General features: G+C 39.2%; 1 protein-coding gene across 2 annotated transcripts; it reads right to left on the reverse strand.

Annotated features, from left to right (window-relative positions):
- Positions 1 to 352: 352 nt before the first annotated feature.
- Positions 353 to 23,436, reverse strand: KLF5 (KLF transcription factor 5). 2 transcript variants are annotated; one of them, XM_086710607.1, is made up of 4 exons: positions 23,302 to 23,436; positions 15,639 to 16,512; positions 14,576 to 14,635; positions 353 to 2,151 (listed from the first exon to the last, which is right to left on the reverse strand). In XM_086710607.1, the coding sequence occupies exons 2-4, from the start codon at positions 16,498 to 16,500 to the stop codon at positions 1,973 to 1,975; spliced, it is 1,101 nt and encodes a 366-aa protein (XP_086566733.1). In that variant the 5' UTR covers positions 16,501 to 16,512; positions 23,302 to 23,436; the 3' UTR covers positions 353 to 1,972. The 2 variants fall into 2 exon arrangements, with proteins under 2 accessions (XP_086566733.1, XP_025780558.1); XM_025924773.2 differs by lacking the exon at positions 23,302 to 23,436 and adding an exon at positions 18,845 to 19,252.
- Positions 23,437 to 24,072: the final 636 nt, after the last annotated feature.

The following is a 24,072-nucleotide window of genomic DNA, read 5'->3' on the forward strand; positions in this document are numbered from 1 at the left end:
AAAAAAAAGGTTAAAAGCCCCATTCTTGTTTTATTTTCCCGACAATAAAACCAGCAAATGCAAGTTACCTCTACAGTTTTCAGCTACTGATCTTGAGATTAATGCAGTATGTGTCTGTGTAGTGACCAAAAAAAAATCAGCATTCACGAACCTTATCTCCCTTCACACTTGTAATCATACTTTTAAAACAAATCCGTTTCTTTTGTCTTAAACAAAGGTAGCTTTGGCTCAATGTGGGAATCGGGTTTTTATTGGTATTTTATTGCCCTGATAAGACAGAGCCTTTTCAATAGTTTTGGGAATGGAATCTGCTTTTTTTGCTATTATGGGTGAAGAAGGAAGGCACGACATGAATCTTTTAGGCACTTTTTATTTTCCAAAAAAAAATTGTCGTTAATATATAAACATCTCATTCTCTCAAAAAATTCTACAACTATACAGCTGTTTGCTCCGTTATTTGCATAGGAAATGACCACAATACAAAAATAAGAGGGGAAAAGAAGCAAAACAGCAACCAATTTATGCTTTTTATGTAGGCATGTTTCCACGTATAAACATTTTGAAGCCTTACAAAATATTTACACCGTTTGTCATCTATTTACACGTTTTAAGAGCAACTCTTCTAACAAACAAAACTATAATTTATCAAGTTATGAAAATTTTCTAAAAAAACTTACTATATTACCACAAAATAAATAAAGATAAACAATATTTTAAAAACAAAATTAAATTCTCATTTCAATTAAGACCCCTTTTGGCATTTTGCTTATTTATTCTGCCCTTTGGTTAACAGCATCAGCATCACATTTCTATTACATTGCATATATGTAGCACTTGTTTCCTTAAGTTTTCTACATGTCACTTATAATTAAAGGCAGACACTGAGTCAGTATTAACAATGATTAATAACTAAACTGCACTGTAATTTAGGTAAAATTACTGTGTCTCACTGTATATTACATGCAAAATCCACATAAATTGGCATTTAACCACAGTACTGCACGAGCAAACATCTCAGGATATGAAAACTGTATCGTAAATCCAACAACGCCATGTGAGAGCTACATAAGTCCTTCTTTTTCTAAAACGATACTGTGTTTAGCTTATTTTAAGAGGTTTGACTTTTGTGTATCGTATCTTTGCGCTCTTGAGTTCACAATTCATATAAAATGTCTTTCATATTTAAAATAAACAACCCTATTTTAATCAGTGCATGGAATCTGCTTTAAGTTTATTTGAATGATTATTTCTTCCTCCGAAAGAAATGAATTTGGTAAGGTTTCAAGAGGTAACTTACCACAAATTCTAACTGTAAATGTATTCATGGTTTATTTTCAAACAGATTTATTTATGATTTTCCCCCAAAAGAATCTTAGAAAACTTGTAATAAACCTACAAAGCTGATTTGCATATTTACAAAATTTCGGATAGCAAATAGAGGCAACTCATATAAAAACAAAAAAACCCACATTTGTTCAATGGCTATTTGTGAATCGCCAGGTACGCTGGGGTGCGCACCTCTAAGGAATTACCTAATATTGAAAAAAAACCCTACTCGATGTCAAGTAAAATCTTGACATACAACCCAGCCTTCTTCCTGTGCCTGCCAACCGACTTGTTTACTAAACACTGTCACATTAAATGATGGTGCTTAGGTAAAAACACTGCAAACACACCCTGCAACCCCCACCCCCCTGCCCACGCTGAGATGTGGCTGCCTGTCATGAGATGAGATCTGCTTGAGTAAAGCCATATACATTACAGCAAGCATTCCAGATTCCTAAAAGGACCAAACACTTTGGTATTCATACAATGTATTCCCTGTTTCGTCAAATATACAAAATATACATTTCCAGTTTTTTGTTTTCTTTTTCTTTTTATATACGTAGTTAGGTTTGTCGTTTAAAACTTTGCCAAATGAACTGCACAGCGTCAGTGTGAATTGCATAGGCACGGCGGGCCGCGGCGGGGCTCAGTTCTGGTGCCTCTTCATGTGCAGGGCCAGGTGGTCGGAGCGCGAGAAGCTGCGGTTGCACACCCCGCACTGGAACGGCTTGGCCCCGGTGTGCTTCCGGTAGTGGCGGGTCAGCTCGTCCGAGCGCGCGAACCTCCAGTCACAGCCCTCCCAGGTGCACTTGTACGGCTTTTCACCTGTGACAGGGGACCAAGAGGAGGTGAGGCGGCCTGCTTGCAAGACAAACATCGTAGACAAGGAATCGTAGAGAAGGAACTGCTTTTAAGAATCGTGGTCCAGTCGGGAAGTTCATGAGTTCCATCACGACCTAAACTTCCTCAAGGCCTCGAGTGAGGCGAGTCCCTGTTTGCTAGGAAGGAAGTGTCTGCAGTACCTCTGTGGGATGGCAAAATGGCGACTCTACACGTGCAAGATGAGTGGGTGCTCACCGGTATGTACTGTGCCCGCACATGCAAAGCCACGCGATGACGAGATGAGCTGGGGGGGCTGTATCTTTGCTGTGCGATTACAGTTTCTACACCAACAAACTCAAATTAAATTTGTACAGGACTAATAGCTGTAAGATGGGCCGAGGGAGGAATAAATTTCAAAGCTCCTCAAATCAGCCATATGAGGAACTAAATGTACAACTGTGAACCTAAATGTTTCTAAATTAGCCCCGAATGAACTTCACATAAACTAGTCAGCTCCTTTGAACACGGGGCCTCCAAAATGGGCTGCTAATGGGCACTCACTCTTGGAAACTCACTCTAGCACACACGCATTCACGGTCTTCCTGTTTTTGTCAGATGAAAGCAAAACAAAGCTAGTAAAATAACCCTGAAGTCGAATGGTGTTGAAGCTTTATGCATTTGATATTTAATAAATTCTTCAACCAGATCAGAAAGCCTGATACTGATAACTTCCCTTTGGTGAAGAATCATGAAACTGTAGTAATTCTGACATTCGCTGAAAAATGCACATATCTGCCCAGTGTCTGTTATATGCCGGGCACTGTCCCGAGTGTTTGGGTTACAATGGTCAACAAAACAAAAATGCCTGGCCTCACGGAGCTTACATGCATGATAGTATTTTAAAAGTCTCTAATCATTCAATCTACCTATTCTTTCACAGCACTCTTTATTTTAGTAAACTGATACATAAGCCACAATCCCTCTGTAATATTCTTAAAGTTGTCTGAAGTGTGCTTGTTGTTAATCTTTCAAATCCACTTAACATTGATAATGTAGTCTCAACTCCCAGTGTAAGAATCAATTAACCTTATTTAACTAAGATCATGTATTTCCCTAAATAAATCCCCAAAACCTAAAAATGTTTCACTGAGCATTAACTAGTAAGTTCCTATATTTATGTTTCATTTTGTTAGAATTTTCTAGGAATTTGCTCGTTTAAGATGAGAGTTTGTGACATACACGTTTGCTTATTAAAGTACTACTGTTGGCTTACTGCTCAGTTTTTCTTTTTAATGTTTATTTATTTTTGAGAGAGAGCGAGAGAGAGAGAGAGAGAGCAGGGGAGGGGCAGAGAGAGAGGGGGAAATACAGAATCTGAAGCAGGCTCCAGGCTCTGAGCTGTCAGCTGTCAACATGACTGTGAGATCATGACCTGAGCCGAAGCCGGACACTTAACTGATTGAGCCACCCAGGCCCCCCTTACTGCTCAGTTTTATATGGATACCTTCTAAAACTGAATGGTCAAACTCCTCAATTCCTTAAAACATGTTTTTCTTGTGAAAGGGAAGAACCTCAGAGTCACCTTAGTACCACAATGAAGCCCAACAACCTTTCTGTCTTGATTTAGCAGTATCACATTCAGGAAGCTGTAAGATTACTCAACTGAGTCCAAATTTTAAAAGACATTGTCCACATCAACCGAGATTTCCACAGCTTGTGGTTAATATATTTTTGCTGTCATGATAACTACTCTGACTCAAACAAAATCCTAAAGACAAAGCAGAAAGGAAGGGCCAGAATAGTCCTTTGAAATTCGTACCTATTACTTCACAGGAGATTTTTCTTTCAACTCCTATGGCAGACATCCCCAACCCTCCTTTCCTCTCCCCTCTCCTCTGAACCAGGACACAAATACTTAGTTGAACTCCCTGTTTTGTTTACATCCATTTAAAAAATACAAGTCTCAATTCCTACAGTTTTTTCTCATTATAAATTCTAAGAACTTAATCTGATACACTCCAACCTTTTAAGTAACATAATAAACCACTTTCCTCTCAACTTATATTCACATGTATCCTGTATGAAACACAAATGTCTCAATACTAGGAGTAAATCTAGCTATCACTCTTGTAGATGTAAATCAAACAGTAAAAAATAACTTTTTGCACAAGCGTTTATTTTTGTTCCTCTTGAAAAATAAATCACAAAAACAAACATGTTGGTGAAATACTTCACTGTCACTTAATGGAAAGAGAAAGCTATTTCTGATGTCTGAGGCAAGGAAAAAAATTCCTAAAGTGCCCTAATTTTAAAAGAAATCATTCTAGTCTTTTGCATTTAATAATTAAATCGCAAGAGAACTAAATTTTCAGAGTTTATTTAAGAAACAAGGGACACTAGACTCTTTTTGTTCACTATTTTTATTGGCTATGAAGCAATAAACTGCACCAATATTTTTTAAAGTTTACTTTACTGATTGGTTGAAAAACGGTAGCCATTAAGGTTCCTAAAACATTTGGGGTTTTGCTCTCAATGTATGCACATCTATAGATTATTCAGCCAAGAATACTACCAGTGTCTGGGACATTAGTTATGGGGCCAAGTCTTTACTCTAAAAGCAAGAACAACTATTCCCCACTTGGGGCAGTTTCTATGGGATTTGTTCAAATGTCAACACTGCTCAAGTCAAACATCATAGAGGAAGCTGGTACCCAATTTCTGGCCAAATAGTAGATGCGGGCCTTTCTTCCTCAGCCAGAAACACTATGCACAGTACTTCTGGGAAACCAAACTGACTTCCTTTAAGTTATTTCAACAGGATAGAGCTTTCAAAGGTTTAATTGGATTTTTACAGAATCTCTTTCCAATACCACCAATTTAAAATATTTAGTTAAGCTCTTTCAACATCAACTGTATTTTTAAGTTGTCATGCTGCTAATGTGAAACTTTCCAAAGGCAAAAAGAAAAAAGTGACAAGTTTGAACAGCATGGAAAACAAGCTTCAACTTTATCTCAAAAACAGTTATCTTCTCATGCTATTTTAAAATTACCTAGGAGTGTTTTGCTAGGAATCCCTAAACTTCTTAAAAATTGTTCAAGTTAAACATGCATACTCTATCATCTGGACTGATGAAGCCAATCAATATATTTCATAAAAATGTTAAGCAAAAGCATGACCAGTAAAAGTAGGGAACGGGCACAAACACCACTTGAGTGCAAACTCCAGAGTCGGGTATTTCTCATTATGTCACTCAATCGTCACAATAACTCCATGAGGTAAGAAGTGACACAATGCGTTCCAGATTAGGAATCTGGGCCTACCTCTTTTCCTTACTGTCCTACTTAAATCCTCCAGGAATAAACACCAATACACTCTAAACGAACAATTTAAGGAATACATATTGTTCAAATTTATTTAAAGATTCTAGAGCCACTTGAGAAGGTCAGTCAAGGAATGGCTTAATGGACTCAGAGCAGGCCTTCAGCTGCAGAAGGTGAGCACAAGGCATACTCTGGCTGAGCCAGCCCTCAGTGGAGGCCCACCTTTCAGGATCAGTGGGGGTCTCACAAACTGTTCTGACAATGCCCAAATATCACCTAATGATGGTTTCCCTTTACCCCAGGCTAAACAAATTTCAAGGGGTTCGCAGAACATGTTTACAGCGTATTTGAAATCTTCAGCGATGGACTAAAAAAAAAATCTTATTTTTTTTCCTCTGATAAACAGATAAAATAGGACTTTGGAACCTGCCACAACAGAATGGGAGGTTTCTCTGCTCTGCTGAACATATTCAATAGATTCATACCAAGGCCTTTCCCTAGAATGTTCCACACCGACTCTAACAAAAGAAATATATCACAAATGGAAATATTTCTCAGAATGGCTACTTTAGGTAACTTTTTAAAAAGTTTGTTACAGTGGGGCACCTGGGTGGCTCAGTCGGTTAAGCGCCCGACTTCGGCTCAGGTCATGATCTCACGGTCCCGGAGTTCGAGCCCCGTGTCAGGCTCTGTGCTGCCAGCTCAGAGCCTGGCGCCTGTTTCGGATTCTGGGTCTCCCTCTCTCTGACCCTCTCCTGTTCATGCTCTGTCTCTCCCTGTCTCAAAAATAAATAAAATGTTTAAAAAAAAGTTTGTTACAGCAAATTTGCACATCTGGTCTCCTTCCTGGTAACTAAAAATAATTCTATCTATCAACTATTATCTGATAGAGACTAAAACCCATCAGGATTAAAATCAATGTTTAGTAAATGAGAGTGTAGCTTGTACTAAATGACTTGAAAAAAACAAATAGGACTTAATCTTTTGATTTTCTCCTGTTAAAAACAAAAACAAAAACAGTTTTTTGAACTCAAAGAACAGTTTTTCTGAACTCAAAGAACTTAAAATCCATTTCCCATTCTGAGAAACAAAACAATGCAAAGTGGAATAAATTATTTCAATAGTCTGTATTTAATCTTTTTTCTTAATCTTAATTCTTAGAATGTAGTTCTTAAAAGTTCAAATCAGCTCCTATTTCAGAAGGAAAATGTTTTTATGCAACTTAATATTTTTAGACACTTAAAGAATTTAGTCTGAAACAGTCTATATATATTCTAATACAAGTTAAAAAGGAGGAAACGGGCTCCTGGGTGGCTCAGTTGGTTAAGCGGCCTTCAGCTCAGGTCACGATCTCACAGTTTGTGAGTTTGAGCCCCGCATCGGGCTCTGTGCTGACAGCTTGGAGCCCAGAGCCTGCTTCAGATTCTGTGTCACCCCCTCTCTCTCTGCCCCTCCCTTGCTCACACTCTGTCTGTCTCTCTCTTTCTCTCTCTCTCAAAAATAAACAAACATTAAAAAAATTATTCAAAAAAGAGGAAACAATCACAATATTAAATTCATGGGGAAAATATTCAATATCTAAAAAAGATAAGGTAGGATGATTTGGGCTCATTAATTCATGTTTTCATATATCTTTGCCAGTAATTTTCCATTTAAAAAATCTTTTTATTAAAGCTCACTGTAGCACATCTCCTACACTTGGAACAGAAGGGTAAACAGTTCACTTCAGAGATTAGTATTATTTGTGTTTGCAAAATGCATCTAGTATTTACTAGATATAGTATCCCTGTCAATAATCTATCCACTTTTAGGAAACTGATTAAAGGATATTAAAATTAAGAAATTCCCTTCTCCCTGCCAGTCAATTTGCGGTCAGTTCACACATTTACCCCTTTCCTTATAATCTGATTCATCTTAACCCTTCCAGAAAACCTCTGAACAGTCCAGGAGAGATCATTCCACTTCTATCTATCCCCATCACCACTTACATTTGTTTTGAATGCCTCATTTGCACTTATACATATATCTGTGTAAGAGGGTTCAAACAGCTGTGTTTTGCCTCCTAAACTAGCTTTGGAAGTTCCTCTAGGGCAGAGAGGATCTTCTATTCCTGCTGGAATGCCACACTTCTCATAGGCATCTTTGGAACAATCACGTCGGGCCCAAGTCTGACCAACTCTGATATTTCCATTAACAAAAAGGAGGGAAGGCATAAGAGACAGGAGAGGATCTGGTGTGAGTCTACCAGATTGTCTCTTTCCCCTCTACTTTGAGCAGGGCTTTTCCTGGTTCTGTTCTGCCTAGAACCGCTGAGGACAATCTCACTAAATGTATGCCTAGGTGAGAACCATGCTTTTAGGCAGGACATGTTCAGAATCCACTAAGCACAGGGTCCATTTATTATCCATCACATAAAGTATAGAAGAATATACAAACTCTACATAAACAAGTTTTCTTTGACAGAATTGGACTAGATTTGATGAAAAACTAAGCAGTTGTGAAGCTCCTACTGCTGGTCAAACAGCAAAGGGACTACTGGGGCCAAAGAACAGTGACCTGCCAAACCCAAAGGGGGACAGGATGGGGATACATTTGCAGTCTATCTCCTTACTGAGTGAAATCTCTGGGCTCCTAAGTTTCTGCCACTTCTCCTAAGGGTTCCTGACAAAAACAATGGAAAAATCCTTCCTCATTAATAGTGTTAATGAAATACCAGTTCTTGAGTTTGATAAAAAGACAACACTCAGATTCACTTTCTTGTAATAAGAACCCAAACTGAATTTTTAAAAAACCTGTGAAAAGGGTTTACCTTTTCTTTTTCAACCAAAATAGAAAACTTCTGTATTTTCATTTTTCTAGCACCGAAGGAGTACTAGATATTCTCTTCTCTAGTTGGCACTATGGTTACCTTAAGAATTCTCCCAGCTCTTAAAGGTTTTTATTTATAAAGCAGTCAAAAAGAAACATTCTGCTGCCTAGATATTTTTTAATGGAAGTTACCTGAGATATACTTCTTCTAAAAGAGTTTAACTCCCCCTAATCAGAGTTAAAGATCCTTGAATATAAATAATACAAGCTGACAGAATAGGAATGCTGCTACAGTGATACTTTTACTAAAGTAGGACAATACTTTGTTTCTAATCTTCCACCAGAAAAAAATGTAGGTCATCAAGTAAACAGCTACTACATTCTATAGAACTAAAAATATCTACTGGTGTAAAAATCTTGGATGATTAAATTATTACTTAAAAAAAAAAATCACATTCTACCTTCACAGCTGATTATTTCTATCTCAGCTTCAGCAATTCCATTTAACCTGCTTATGAACTATCTCCTCCCACTAGTTTATAAGAACAAAAGGGAAGAAAAGATTCTCTTTGGATTCTCCACAAGATCAGTCAAAATGTTTGCTTAATCAAATTTTACTTCTTAACCTTCGATAAGCTTTATCATCTCAAAACAATGCTTAATCAATTTCCTATGTAAATGTTTTTCAGATGAAAGAACAAGTCCTAGAAGCAAAGTTTAATCTTCCCAGTGAGTCATTAAAAAGAAATTGTTTCTAAGCTTTCACACTCATAAATACCTTTCCAGGGGTCTAAACTAGAAAGCCTCTTAAGCCACTACTTTTCTTATATAAGCTTGAAATCATCAATATAGAAAATAAATCTCAAAGCTGCAAATAAAAATAATTTAAGAATTTTAACTAGTAACATCTGACACAAGCTAAATGTGACACTTTTTCCTGCATATTTTCCTGCATATTTTTCAAATACAGACTCAAAAAATCCATTGGATACTAAATAATTTCATCCTGCACAACTTTTCCACCTCTAACAACACAGGTTACCAGGTTACACACCAACGTACTGATCTCTAGATCCAAACTGTATGATGTCAATTAAGGCCATCTATCGGATCTAACTAGCTACCTACAGGAAGAGGGAGAGAGACTTAGTGCTGATTTTAGCTCTAAATAATTTTCTAAGGAAGTGAAATTGTTCCTATATGTTTTTTAAAGCCTTTCACTCCCTTCCACAATTCCACAAAAAGGGAGTAACTCGTGTTTGGAACACTTTGAATGTTTCTTTTAGTCGCAAAATACCACAAATGAAAATTATTGTCAACCTTGTCGATATTTTTAGATGCAAATCTATACCTAATACATTAAATAGATAATAAGTGTAGAATAAAGACCTAGATAGAAAATTAAAGTTTTACATCAGGGCTTTTTAGTACCTAAACTGAAACTAAAATCATCTCGGGCAGAGATTATAGCTTTAAAGTATACACAGTAACACCTTAACATAAATGTCATTAGGAAATAAAGTGTTCCACACAAGCATGTAAGGCACAACATAGGGATTACCCCCTTAAAATGAGGCTTGGGCTAAAAATCTTTCCAAAACTTACTGTGGAATTCTTTCTTAATTAAACAAAGCACCCCAAACACAGCCCACTGTAAAATGCAGTACGGACAGTACCATGCTTCACTGAGCCCAGTTTGTGTTCCTATGTTATTGTAGGTTTCCATTTTCTTTTGTGGGGGTGCTTCCAATTGTCCTTTTCTTGTCGACTCTTGGCAAGCCGTTCTGAGATTTGGTGCCCACGAAAAGGCCTATGTATACAGTCTCGGTCTAAGGGATACCTGAGCCAAGCCTGGGTGCTGCTCAAAGACTTTCTCTGTACAACTGCTCATTTTCTGTCCTGTTCCAGATAGCTGAGACTGATAAATGATCTAAAAAATGTTACCATACCCTAATTTCCCAACCACTGCAGCATATTCGTTAGGGTTCAGAACATATCCACACATGTGACTAAAAGCCACTAGGATTTCAAACATCTGTATTGAGTTCACAATTTTTCAGAACTTTTTTCTTTGGAGAATAGCACTTTTTACTAAACCATAAACACCATTTTCAAAGAAATTTCCAAACTCGATGTAAAAGCAATATTTATAGGCATATCAATAAACCAGTAGCAGTCACCAGAAAATTTTTCAATTTCTTGCAAATTTTTCTTTGTACCTACAGCCTTTTTTTTCCTATACATTTTACCTTTTTTGGCCCCAAGCCTGTGCTCAGAATTACTTTAAATCTTCATTATGAAATTAAAGATAGCAAAGTATATGAGCAGAAACAACTATCCTGCTGGTTACAGATTATTCTATTTGATTCAAGAGTCAGTTAAACAATCATGCTGATTTGTAAGGGCAAAGTGATATGTGAATCTTTTCTTTAAAAGGTGGTGTCAGGAGCAACTTTTAAATGATGGCAATGGGTATAGCCCCTTGATGTATGTATACATCAAAAGGCATATACAAATTTCAGTAGAATGCCCACATTTAAATGCTTTTAAAAAGTACAATATACCACTTGACACTTGCCTAGAAGCAGCCATAATTATTTCGAACCAGAGGCACCATATAATACACATGCATTACAAGTAACACAAACCCCATAAGGGGTACCTCTATAGACCTGGAAGTATGTTATATGTACATATAACATGTTTTTAAGTGAAACAGAACTAGTCCCTAGAATACAGGCAAGTACATTTCAGGTACTGTGTAACCATGCAAAGATGCACCTCTGTATTACTCACATATTCTTTATGAATACAGAAATCAAAGTATGTGAACTCAGAAAAACTTGAATGCTGTGGGTAACTTCTACTTTCATCCTGAATTTTTTAAAAAAGGTCTTGTTTGGGGGCACCTGGGTGGCTCAGTCAGTATAGCGTCTGACTTTGGCTCGGGTCATGATCTTGCAGTTTGTGAGTTCAAGCCCCATGTCAGGCTCTCTGCTGTCAGCTTGGGGCCTGGAGCCCACTTCGAATTCTGTGTCTGTCTCTACCTTTTCCCTTCTGGTTCTCTGTCTGTCTCTCTCTCTCTCAAAAATAAACATTAAAAAAAATAAAAAAATAAAAAAGGTCTTGATTTGCAAAGACCATTTCCTTATGTTCAATTTGCAAGTTAAGAAGCATTTACTGTCTAAAAATCCAGAATAAGTAATTAAATAGAACTCAGATGTAGTTTGTTTTAATTGCTTAAATCATTTTTACAACATAAGGTAACTTGACATTTTAAAGCAATTACAATTATATTCCAAAGAAATGCTATGGTGCTTTTCACATTCTGCCTGCAAAATGGCAATCATTTAAAAAGTAATTTTTATATCAAATACCAGATCTATCCCATATAGACTATTTTAAAAATCTCCTAAGAAATTGTCCAGGGCAGGGTCGGGAGGGGGGTGCAGCAGGGGGCGTGTAACAAAAAAAAACCCACAAAGGTATTATATAAAATAAGTTATTTAGAAATACCCGGGCCTTGGGGCGCCTGGGTGGCTCAGTTGGTTGAGCATATGACTTTGGCTCAGGTCATGATCTCACATTTTGTGAGTTCGAGCCCCATGTTGGGCTCTGTGCTGTCAGCTCAGAGCAAGGAGCCTGTTTTGGCTTCTGTGTCTCCCTCTCCCTCTGCCCCTCCCCAGCTTGCACTCTGTCTCTCTCTCAAAAATATATAAACACTAAAAAGAAAAGAGAAAAGAAAGGAAGGAAGGAAGGAAGGAAGGAAGGAAGGAAGGAAGGAAGGAAGGAAGGAAAGACGAAGGAAGGAAGGAAGGAAGGAAGGAAGGAAGGAAGGAAGGAAGGAAAGAAAGAAAGAGAAAAGAAAGAAAGAAAGAAAGAAAGAAAGAAAGAAAGAAAGAAAGAAAGAAAGAAAGAGAAAAGAAAGAAAGAAAGAAAGAAAGAAAGAAAGAAAGAAAGAAAGAAAGAAAGAAAGAAGAAAGAAAGACAGAAAGACGAGGGCCTTAAAAGGAAGAAGAAAAAAACAAAACAAGAATTTTCTGGCTTCAGATACATTCATTAAAAAACAAGCAAGGCAGGGAGGATGCAATGAGAGAGCACAGGTAATTTTAAAAGACATTGTCTAGAAACTAGAAATGAGGAGAAAACAACCTCAATGCTCTATGATTACCCAAGAACGGGTTTAGCCAGATGAACAAGTCTACTACAAACCCTCCCCAAGGCATTTGAGAAACTATCAAACAAAACTTTATTAAACTGGATTACATGGTCTCATTCATTAGATGTCGATGGCCACGCATTTATGATCAGGTGAGCATGGGACCCTAACTAGGCCTGGGTCCTCTTTTTTAGTTTGATTTTATTAGTAAGGGCATTGTTAAGACAGCTCGCTATTAAATTTCTTTGCCAGCAGGTCAAGTTCCAGAATCCCAGCTATAAGCATTCCGAGCACTAAACCCTGACAAGGGTTGTAAGGCCATTCAGATACGCTCGGACTACATCCCTGCAATAAGCAGTTGATTACAGCATGATATGCAATTGCACTCCTTTTATTAGGAGACTTTAACCTCATGAAAAACACATTCCCTCCTTCCTATCTCCCATTTCAAGGACTTTCAAAGAAGAAAAAAACAGTAGTTCAAATGTCTCAAATTTATTTCCATTTCCCATGAATCAAAATCCAGATAAAAATTCATTTTCAATGTTTCCTTCTCTAATATAATATTTATTCTATAAGTGGCTATTTTAATATTTCTATATGGAATGTTTTCTTGGCCATCATTTGCATTTGAAAACTTCAGACTGAGTTTATTATAAGCTTGATGGCTATTTGTTGAACTATAAATATAATTTCTACCCTGAGCTGCTTATGTAGGGTCTTCCCTTTTATATAACCACCTTGTCTATATCTAAAAACTTCAGGCCAAAACAACCCATTCATTTCATTGATAAACACCATGAGATGTCTTTTCTTTAAAAGCAATTTCTCAGAAAGTCCTGGAATCTACAGTTGTTGCCAACACTATTTAGATTTTAATAAGTACTGTTTATCACTGAGATATCAAGTAATACTTCCTTACATGCATACAAAATGTCTGCAGCCATAGTCCTCCCAGTCCTGTATCTCAGCACTGACCTTTGTTCAAAGGCTTTTACTTTTTAATGCAGCAGTTAGAGATAACTACTTCATTTATCAAAACTCAATTTCCATAGTAACATCTAGCCTGGGGAGATTCAAGTCCTCTCACACTAATCCAACGACCCATTCAAAGGAACTGTTGAATACTTTGGTTTCCATAGCAATGATGGAATAAAACATTTTGCTAGGTCATTGCTTTTATTAGCAAACTTATTCTTTGAACTTTAGGTAAGGCTGAATTTACTGAGAGAACAAAATAACAATCATTTTGTATAAGTTCTTTCCTTCAGGGTTGGCCTTTTCAGAAAACCACAAATAGTTAATCACCTATATATTTGAAAACATTTTGGGTATTTGGAAGCTTTTTAAGCATGCCATGTAGTTTTGTCCTAAAATGGGTTCTAAAATACAGTTTTAAAATTAAAAAGCACTTAAAAGTGATTGTATAGGCCCGACAAAACAAACATTTATAAAATTAAAGTGACTAAGCTTAAGAGCACATTCTAAACAAGAATGAAATATAAGCCAGAATAAAGACACAGTCCCAAATACCTCAAATATGGGCTGGCACAGGGTGCAGAAGAACTTTTAAACCATGACCCCATCTTTGCCTGGCTTTAATACTCTGCAGTTTCTGTCCTACCTTTCATTCATCAACCACAGAAAACAAGCTAAACAAAAACTTAAGGTTAAAGGTGAAATTAAAGACACTGTATTAAGCAGTTATGCTTCACGTGCTAAATGGAAAAGTTTTCAGCATTGAATATAGCTTAGGGAACTATACAGAACTATATAGCTTATGGACTGCTTTGTTATGGAGGAAAGAAAATGAGTTACATTTTTTTCCTTCAAGACAGGAATAGCAGTGCCATTAAAGTTTTAAAATCCATTAGTAAACATCATTGTTTACGTTTTCAGGTAATTAATTCTACGTGAGGTGACAGGGCAAGGCCTTGCTAAGGGAACATCAGCCTTCCTGGAACCAGACTTTTCTTCGTGGAACTGAATTCTGAGCCAAGCCAGTGCTGAAAAGGTAGGCCATTAAAAAATAAAAGTTGACAGAAGAAAGAAGAGATCAAACACGTGTTGGCTTTTAAAAGGATGAATACCACTTACACTATTTACACAACTCACAGAATTAACAAGAAAATTACATACCAGTATGAGTCCTCAGGTGAGCTTTTAAATGAGAAGACTTTGTATAAACTTTTGTGCAGCCTGAAATAAAGGAGAGAAAGAACAGCTTGTCATTTCGGAGATCCTTTTGAAATCTTTACATTTGATGATTCAGTGTTTAAAATCTGGCTTTAAAGAAGAAATCTCTCATGCTAGAAGATATTTGAAGCGTCAGTTTTAAAAGAAGTTTTCAAGAGTGCTCCCCTGTTACCTTATTAAAGGTATAAAGTGATTTACTTTATGTACCACTTTAACAGGAAGAGCAGATAATCAAGTGAGCTACACATGGGAAATTTTTGTTTATATTACAGTAGGTGCTTTATACTAGTAACATATACTTCAGCGATTTAAAAACTTTTAATGGCTCTAGAGCAGACAATGTTAAACCATTATCCAAGATGACTGCAATTTTCTGTACTACTACATTTCTTGTTTTTTCATTTAGTATATCATGCTGTATTGTGTACCATGGTCAATAAATTATACCCTGTATTAACCATAAACTAGCTTATGCCAGCAACGTGTAGATAAAGTCATTACCATCATCAATTTATGTTTTGGGCCACATCTCATTCAAGAACAAGCGTACGCTCATATGCTAACAGAACCATCCTTAAATCAGTTCTGTAGAGTCCTGTAAACTGCCATCATGAGAGCAGCCTATTCATTCCCCACTTCATTACCATGCTTTATTTTCTCAACTTAATCTCTTTTCAGGGAACTTAATTTAGAATTGAAATTCCAATTCAGGTGTTTAAACAAAGGAACTCTGGCCTAACTCAAAATGCAAAATTTTGTTTAATATTAAAAATAAAGAAGTCCAAAGTAACTTTTTTCCAGAATATCCTAGCCACTTCTTAATACGTAAAAATAAGCAACAAACAGTTACATCCTAGGGTACAGTACAGAGACTGAGATAGGAAAAGGACAAAGTAGGTGATTTTTTCAGTGTCAACCACTACTTTATGTAAATTTAAAACCTGAGGTTACAGGTGCACACAAGGCATACGTATTGATGCTTCAACCAGGTAAAAAAGTCACATACCAGGGTAATCGCAGTAGTGGATGCGTCGTTTCTCCAAATCAGGGTTACTCCTTCTATTGTATCTGACAGGCTGGATGCTTTGCGAGTTAACTGGCAGGGTGGCCGGTAAATTTGGATTGTGAATTGCCAGTTTAGAAGCAATTGTAGCAGCATAGGATGGAGGTGGGGTCAAATTCTGGAGCATCTCTGCTTGTCTATCTGGACTTCCAGGTTCTGAGCTTGGTGGTGATGGGGGAAAGTAAGTGGCCTGCTGTGGAAGAAACTGACTTGGCATTGTGTATGTGCAAGGGGGCATGCCCTGGAATTGTTTCATCGCAGTCTGCGGAACAGCAGAGGTGTGTGTGTTAAGGCCTGCCATGGCGGCTGACATAGAAACATTAAGAGTGTCCATTACTGCTGTCTGGTTTGTAGAACTGGGCATATCTAGATCCGGGGTGTTCAGTAGCTGGTACAAGTGGCCCTGCTGGGGAGGGACAGAAAGATGAAGATCTGGTGTAGGAAGTTCTTGTTTGATGAAAATATTGTTCACCTCTGGAGCTGCGGTCTGGTGGGAGCTGAATATACTGGTGAACTCAGGGAGGGCCTGGGTCGGGGCCGGAGGAGGGGCGGTCGTTTCACTCTGGTGGCTGAAAATGGTAACAGGTTCTGTCTTGATGTGTGTTACGCACGGTCTCTGGGATTTGTAGAGGCCAGTTCTCAGGTGAGTGATGTCAGGGAGGAAGACGTTCATGTTGATACTGTAAGGTAACCCTTCACTGTCAGTGAAGAACTGGTCTACGACTGAGGCACTGTCTCGTCTATACTTTTTATGCTCTGGAATTATAGAAACTGGAGGAAGCTGAGGTGTCAGATACTTCTCCATCTCACATCGTGTCTAGAAAAGAAGAGATACAAACATGCATAATCCACCTAATTCATCATCCGAGTAAGGACAAACTTAACCAAAAATCCCAACAATACCTGTGAGAAGTACTAGGGCACACCCCTTGGTGTTGCTTACAAACACATCAGGTTTGTCAGTTGTGTAAGAACTGGCTTACGGAAAGCCTCATGAAATTCTCTACAACATGTATTTGGTAAAATCGCTCCCACAATCAGCCCCGGACAATAAGTGAAAGAGGCAAATCAAGGAAAAAAAAAAGGCAAACAGAAAACATGTTCCTTTCTAATGAATTATAAAGTGTACTTTTTTATAACTCACATACGAGCAGGGTTCCCTGCCCCATTACAATTGAGTTTGCAACTTAAGTACAGTATTGTAATATTGCCAAACCACCTCAACTCTGTTCATGCCATATTTATATTAATATAGGTATGTTTAAACAAAACCTAAGCAAACCAACCTTAAAAATAATATTGCAAAGTTCTGTTTTGTTTGGATAGATATTGTTAAAATAGCTAATATAAAACATACTCCTTGGCTATTTCAGGGCCTTTTCTCATTTATAGGTCACTGGAAACTTAAATACGAAGTCTTGAGCAAAACACCGTATCCACTGAAAGAACAAAACTTCACTTTCAACATTTGATCTAAATGTTGATTTTAATCAGCAGATTCTGTAATTGGTTAATATGATAATGAAATGTTCCTATTCATATCCCTATCTAAAACAGATCTTTAATTACCTAGGGGAAAATCACTCCCTTGGTAGAGTGGTGCTAAGGCGCCCGTGGGTGGGGAGAGGCTGCTGTATCACTAGCACAGTCATCAGCAAAACATTTATCACGTCCTCCTCAGTGGGCCAATGTTACATTCCCCCCTACTCTGTAAAAAGCTCAATCATCCCTCATCCTCTTGGTGTCTCTTAAGCAGAAAAGTGACAAACCTGAAATAACCAAACCGGTTCCAAGTGGTGATTTTTTAAGGACATAATCCAGCTTGTCTCACCCAGTCTTTTTACAGCTATCTTCTATTCTAGTATAACAAAGTTCATTTTTATTTTAATCTTTCAACATTGAAAGGTAAATTTTAAGAGAAAAAAAAATCCAATTAAATGGCTCATCCAACTGAACTATTAACTATGGCATTATATACATATATATACACATACACAAATATATATATGCTACTACTTAATTTCAAAAGCGTTTCATATCGGGCTTGGTATCATTCGGTGCGGATGCAGACTGGGTTTCCCAGATACACGCGATTTAAAAATAAAAATTAACGCTCTAGTCATGTGAGTCACATCTCTGACAAATGCCACTGCCCGTTCACAGCACGACGACGCTCGCAGCCCACCCGGAGCAGGAGCTGGGCAGCAAATACGCAATATACCAAGGGGCTATTAAATGAAGCGTCTCGAAATAAACCGAACTAAACCCTTTCGTGCACTTCGCTCCCGTGGTGGTTAGTGGTTTCTGATTTTAGCTCTTCCAGCTGTTTGCATGTGGGTATGTTTCCAATTTTTTTTTTTTTTTTCCTTGGGACAGGCTAAAAGTCCCGGGAAGTTTTTTCTGGGCTATATGACTCCCTGCGTGGGCGAAAGAAACAGGCGGTTGCTCTAATTCGGCTGCCGGGCAAGTGTAAAAGCCAACTGCCAGCTTTCAACGCGGCTCCGGGAGGAAATTTACGCGCACATGAAGAAAACAACACCCCCGGTCTTTTTTGGTCTTTCTTTTTAAGGAAAAATAAGCGCTCCAATACGACCTTAGCTTTTCTAACTCTTGGTTCCCAAAGGCAGCCCCGAGATCGCCTCTAAAGCAGGCTGAGCCAAGAGACATGAAACTAGCACCCCGAGGCGCCTCTCTCCGGCACCCCGATTTGCGTTTACACCTAACCCGAGACGACGGTGGGGGGGACATCGGAGGGCAGGACACTGAGCGGGGGGGAGGGGGGCTTTAAGGTGAAAGGCGGGAGTTAAGTAAGGTTGGACGTGAGGTGCGAGGTCTCATCCCCCAAACTAAGAAACACTAAGGTGCATGTGAGCACCCGTCCCCCTCTACCCTTTCCTCGCACCGACCCGCCTGTGGAGACTCATCTGGGACACCCCTCCCTCTTCCGGTCCCTCCACTTTGTCCCTGCGGACTGTGAGTGCCCAGGCCAGGACGGCAGGGCGGGGAGGGGCTGCCCACCCAGCTCCGGCTCCCGGAGCGCCCCGACGCACGCCCCAGCCTGGAGCGGCCCCTGTCGCCCGCGCGTCGCAGCGGCGGGACACGCCCGAGCTCCGGGAGGGGGGCGGAGGGAGGGGAGCGGCTCTCCCTACCTGGACCAGCTCCTCGGGGGGCAGCCGCGGGCCCGCGGCGGGCGGCGGCGCCGGCTGCGGCGGCTGCGGGGGCGCGGACTGCGCCTGCGGGTGGTGGTGCGGGTGCTTCAGCTCCTCGCCGGGGAAGAGCGCCGCGTCGCGGGCCGGGTTCGCGGCGCCCAGCACGGGCTTGAGCTGCGCGAACACAGGCTCGTCCTGCGGGGCCGGCGGCTGGGGTACGGGTCCCAGGCGGGCGCTCATGGTCAGCACCCGCGTGGCCATTGGCACTCAAGGGGGCGACTCCGGGCGCGGGACGCGGGTCGGGCGCGCTTCCCACCTCGCCCACGCTGACTCGGGCCGGCGAGCTCGGCGCGGGGCCGCGGGCGGAGAAGGGGAGGCTCCGGGCGGACCCCCTCAGCCAACAGCAGGCGCGGTTTTCGAAGGCGCGCACGAAAAGCAAAACTCTTCCGCTCCGCCACGCGTAAACGCCAACGTCCTCCAGGCGGCCACTTTCTCCCGCCCCGCCCCGCCGCGCTTTCTCACTCGCCGGAGCCCACTCCCGCCACCGCCGGTCTCCGCGAGCGAGCTGCGAGCGCGCGTACCTGCCCCGCGACTACTGACACTTGACGCCCGCCTCTATTTTACCCAACTCCGGGGGGGCGGGTCCAGCCAGCCTGATTGGCAGCGTTGCGGCGAATCCCGAAGCCTCGAGCCCGGCCGGGCCGGAGCGGCTAGCCTATGAGAAAAGGGAAGCTCGCCCAGGGCCCCGCCTTTGCCGGGTTGACCCGCCCTCTCGGGCCACGAGCTTTCGCGCGCAGGGCGGCCGCGCAGTTTGTACACAACTTCTCTGACAGATTGGGCTGACTGAGCCGGGGGCGGAGGAAAGGAGAGAAGCGAGTGGAATCTAGGAAGAGAGGGAATTAGGGTGGAGACGTGGAGGGAGATCTCCTCGGACTGTTCTCTGCCAGGATTAGGGAGAAAAAGAGTTTTGCACGTCTTAGGTGTTGTGCAAGGACCTGAAACTCAAAGGCTGAAACCCAGAAGGCAGATAGGTGGGGGCGCCAAGGGTTTTAGAGACTTATTTCATGAGTGTGTATTTTTAAATATACAAAATGTACTTTTCTTTAGCGGAAAACTAGGGGCGGTGTGATAAACACATTTAAAAACAGCCCTTGTCTCTGTGTATCTTTAGTAGTGAATATGTCCATTTAGCAAAGCAAATCCGGAATGTCCTAAATAAAAGGTGTAATGGCAAGTATTTTTTTTTTTAAGCCTTTGCATAAAAGCTTGTTTTTCCCTACAGTATTTAAACGGTTAGAAGAAGTTTATACACATTTTACCTCGTATCTGTGTATGGAGAGGAGGGGGATGGGCCATAGGAATTTTGAAGTTTTTAATATTTACGCTTTTGTAAATATTCCAGCAGAAGCATGGAATCTAATTTAAGCACTAACGACTGACTAGATCAAATGTATTTAAATAGTGATTACATCTTTGACTTGTTGTTGCTAGCACTTTATGTTCAAAAAAATGCAGTTTAATATTTACCAAACAAAAACGTAGCACATTTACCTAGCACTGTGGCACCTTTTCCTACGAAGAGATAACCAAAGAAGCCACAAACATTAGACACGCAGCAGCTCTGAAAACTGGGAATCCAATTTTGTAGGAAAGTAATAGTCAAATATATTACCATCCATTAACTATATTCTAATGGGAAGGTGAAGTTTTGCCAACAATCACCTAAGGAAAACACTTTCCTAATCCTTAATGTCTTGTATGTGATTTTATCTGACTTATTGAGAAGCCGGAACAATAAACTGCAATAAAAATGCCTGGTATTTCACTACATATGTATATATGTTGACAGCACACTATGCCATGAGATAATTTTACATATACAATAGCCTACTCACACTTCATGGGATAACAGTTTAAAACAAACAAACAAACAAACAAAAATCAGTTTTTAGAAAAATGTTCAAAGAGTGTACCTACTAGAAGTGTGGATCTCATTTCAATGTGTAGATTAAAAACATAATATACACATGAAATATTAGAGGAATTTATTATTAGAAAGCAAAATCACACTGTAAAATATTTTTTCTCCTTTTCATTTCCTTCTTGCTAATAAATGATTCATTTTTATGGCTGTGATCACTTCTTCCAGAGAATGGTTGACGACTACTTTCGTGTCACCAAAGTAGTATTTAATAAGTGTTTTTGCAAGTTTTTTCTAAGCAAACAGTCCCATAGTATACACCTTCACCTTTTCAAAGCTGTCCTGATTTTCTCTAATATTGAGCCCAGATATGTAATTAAATAACTTAGAAACATTACAGAATTGGTACGGGATTTAATATTACTTTTTTGAAAAATTGAAAATTGAAAGGTGTTTAGTTATAATGCTGATAACATGATCAAAACTGAGTGTGATAAAGCCTTAAGAGAACTTTCATACTCTTTTTAACTTAGGCTCAATACGATTTGGTATCTATTTATATTTTAATTTGCCTCTAAGCCTCTCTAAACATTTTCTTTTGTCTTTTTTATCAGAGCATCAGTGGCCTGTTACCTCAACCTACGTTTTCACTGCCATAAAATCCAGTTATTTTACTGGAAATGTTGGTATATCTCACACCATTTTTTAACATGCTTTCATTTACAAATGCCTTCTCAATAGCAAAACAAAACAAAACCCAGCCATTTGGTGAGCTTTTAATAAAATATTTGTGAAGTCCTGTTAATTTTTTTCACATTTCCACTTTTCGTAATGAATACAGATACAAACCTAGCTACTGTTGTGTTCACAACACACTTTTGGTAGAAAAGTGGAATACAATCTTTTTTTGTTCAACTCTAGTAGCGTTTATTTAAATTTCATTTCTGACATAAGGATTCATAACATAGGGCTGCCACTTTTAAGTAATGGTTTCTCTCAAATGCCTGGCTCGGCAGTCTCACAGAAAATGACTAGCTTAGCCCTGTACAATAGCACAGAAATCAGAAAGTAATCCTTTTCTGAGACATTTGCCATGCAATTCTGAACCTATAAGGAATATGTTCAACCAAGCTGCCTTGCTGTTAACACAAATGCTACCGCTGAAAACCTGGTTCATCAACCTTAGTAAAAAGGGTTAAAACTTGATAAATATTTTTCAAATGTTCCAGGTTCTACATTGGCATGACGCCAGACAGGGTGAATGGACAGATCCTCAATTACTTTGAACTTTCTAGTTCTTTGCATTCCTTCCTGCTTAGTAGTGCTGTACCATTAGGGAAGATAGGAGAAAACAAAAAACAAATGTCAGGTTTCAGAAATCAATTAGTGGCCTGGCAGTGGTATGTTAACTGAACTGTGCCAAAACAGAAAATTCTGAGGGAAAAAAATAAAGTTGAGTCGTCAAGTTAGGTAGGAGGGTAAGCGTAGAAGCAGTGTGCATGCTTAAGTCCTTAGTCACTGGGCAACACAGATTTAGTCTTAGAATAAACCATAAGTGTCACTATCTTTACGGGAATAAATACGCCTGAATGTGTGGGGGCTGAACAGGCATTCAGTGATGGGGGGGCAGGGAGGAGACTTAAAGGAGGCAGTGGAAAAACATGGATAAATAGCTTCTGAATGATGAGATGAGAGAAATATGAAGCTATCACTCGGGCAACGTTCATAAGAAGACACGGCAAAAAAAAGTATCTGTGCTCAGTTATTCAGCCAAAATGTCAGGGAGAGCTTGAAATGAGGACAATTTTAGACATTTTATTCACTTTGGAAAATATTCATGGAATATTCCATTTCCATAAATTCAGAATCAAATTACCAAGTGATATTGAACTACAGGAAAAGCACGAGAATGAGTAAAAAATCCTTTTTTCTAAGGGAGTATAATCTTCTCTGGGGTAAGATTATTCGATTTAAAATGACTTTCTTGATATTGATAGCCTACCAAGTGTTCGAATTTGTATCAATAGACACATAAAAAAACAAAATTATTGTCCTCTGAAACATTTCACGTTTTTAATCTTTTAATGTTTTCATTAATGGAACTGTTTTAAGCCTCCCTTCAAATTAAATAAAAAGTCATTGAGAAAAGGACATGGTAGATGGCAGCTTCAACTGAGAGGAGTCAAAATTCCAACCATTTTGACTCAAAGGTTAACAGACACAAGAAAAGATGGCCTTTTCATCCCTTTTGTTGAAAAAATATGTAATTTAAATAGGATTAATATACCTTTTTTGTGTATAAATAACAGGTTATCTTAAGAAAAAAGTTAATAGTCTACTTTTGCACTATCTCCCACCACAGTTCTCAAGAAATAAAATTTTATATTAAGTTTGGATTTAAATATATTCTTTATGAACTATCTCATAAAACTCTGTGTGTACTTAATCCTAAAGGTACTGTTATTTATCTAACCTATTTTTAAAACTCTAGTAATAGATACACACACACACACAAAAAAAAACCCCAGAATTTTACCTTGTGGGAGGGACTGGGATAGCTTTTTCCACCTTGTTAGTATAATAAGCAGACAAAAATGACATAAATATAAATGCCTTGAACCAAGTTATAGGCCAGGCATACTGTAGCTCAAAATGTACAGTGTTTGAATTCTGACTCCAAACATGATAGGAAAGGTGAGAGAAAAACCCTGAACTGAGGCCGTCATACCAAACAATCTTTTGGAACACTAAGGAGGCCACATCGCCAGCATCACAATGAGTGATGTTTTGAGCCAATGGCTACACATGTGCTGACGAAAGCAGTCATGGCCCTACCGTGGGGCCGTGCACAGTGAATGCTCAAATGAACAGCACAGTACCCTTTTGGAGGTTAATTTGTCAATGAAATGTGCAGTGCTAAGACCCATACTGGCTCTTCAGGACTTCTATCCACTGGTGATGGTCAAGTAAACTCATATAACTTTTGAGGAGGACAATTTGACAATGAGCATGAAGATGGCTAAAAACGGAACAACCTTGGGGCTCCTGGCTGGTTCAGTAGGTAGAGTGTGTGAGCCTCGATCTCGGGGTCTTGAGTTCAAGCCCTACACTGGACACAGAGCTTACTTAAATAAATAAGTAAATAAGAATGTTTTTTAAAGTGGAAATAATCTTTAAAATGACAGATAATTCCCCCTCTAGGAAATATATATTACATATTACATATATAAAAACAAATAAAATTGGAAATATCCCAAGTGACCAACACCAGGAAAATAATTCAATAATATACCCATGCAGTGACTGT

The sequence above is a fragment of the Puma concolor genome, chromosome A1 (assembly GCF_028749965.1).
Source record: "Puma concolor isolate L17-30 chromosome A1, mPumCon1.1.hap2, whole genome shotgun sequence".
Taxonomy (NCBI): domain Eukaryota; kingdom Metazoa; phylum Chordata; class Mammalia; order Carnivora; family Felidae; genus Puma; species Puma concolor.

What these genes read in the sequence shown, in the direction of transcription:
- KLF5 (XM_025924773.2), bottom strand. Translation starts at nt 19,105, where the DNA reads ATGGCCACGCGGGTGCTGACCATGAGCGCCCGCCTGGGACCCGTACCC. An exon ending in CCCCCGAGGAGCTGGTCCAG is followed by an intron (nt 16,513 to 18,844) that starts GTAGGGAGAGCC and finishes CTTCTTTTCTAG; the next exon opens with ACACGATGTGAGATGGAGAA. An exon ending in TCACCTGAGGACTCATACTG is followed by an intron (nt 2,152 to 14,575) that starts GTATGTAATTTT and finishes CCCCTGTCACAG; the next exon opens with GTGAAAAGCCGTACAAGTGC.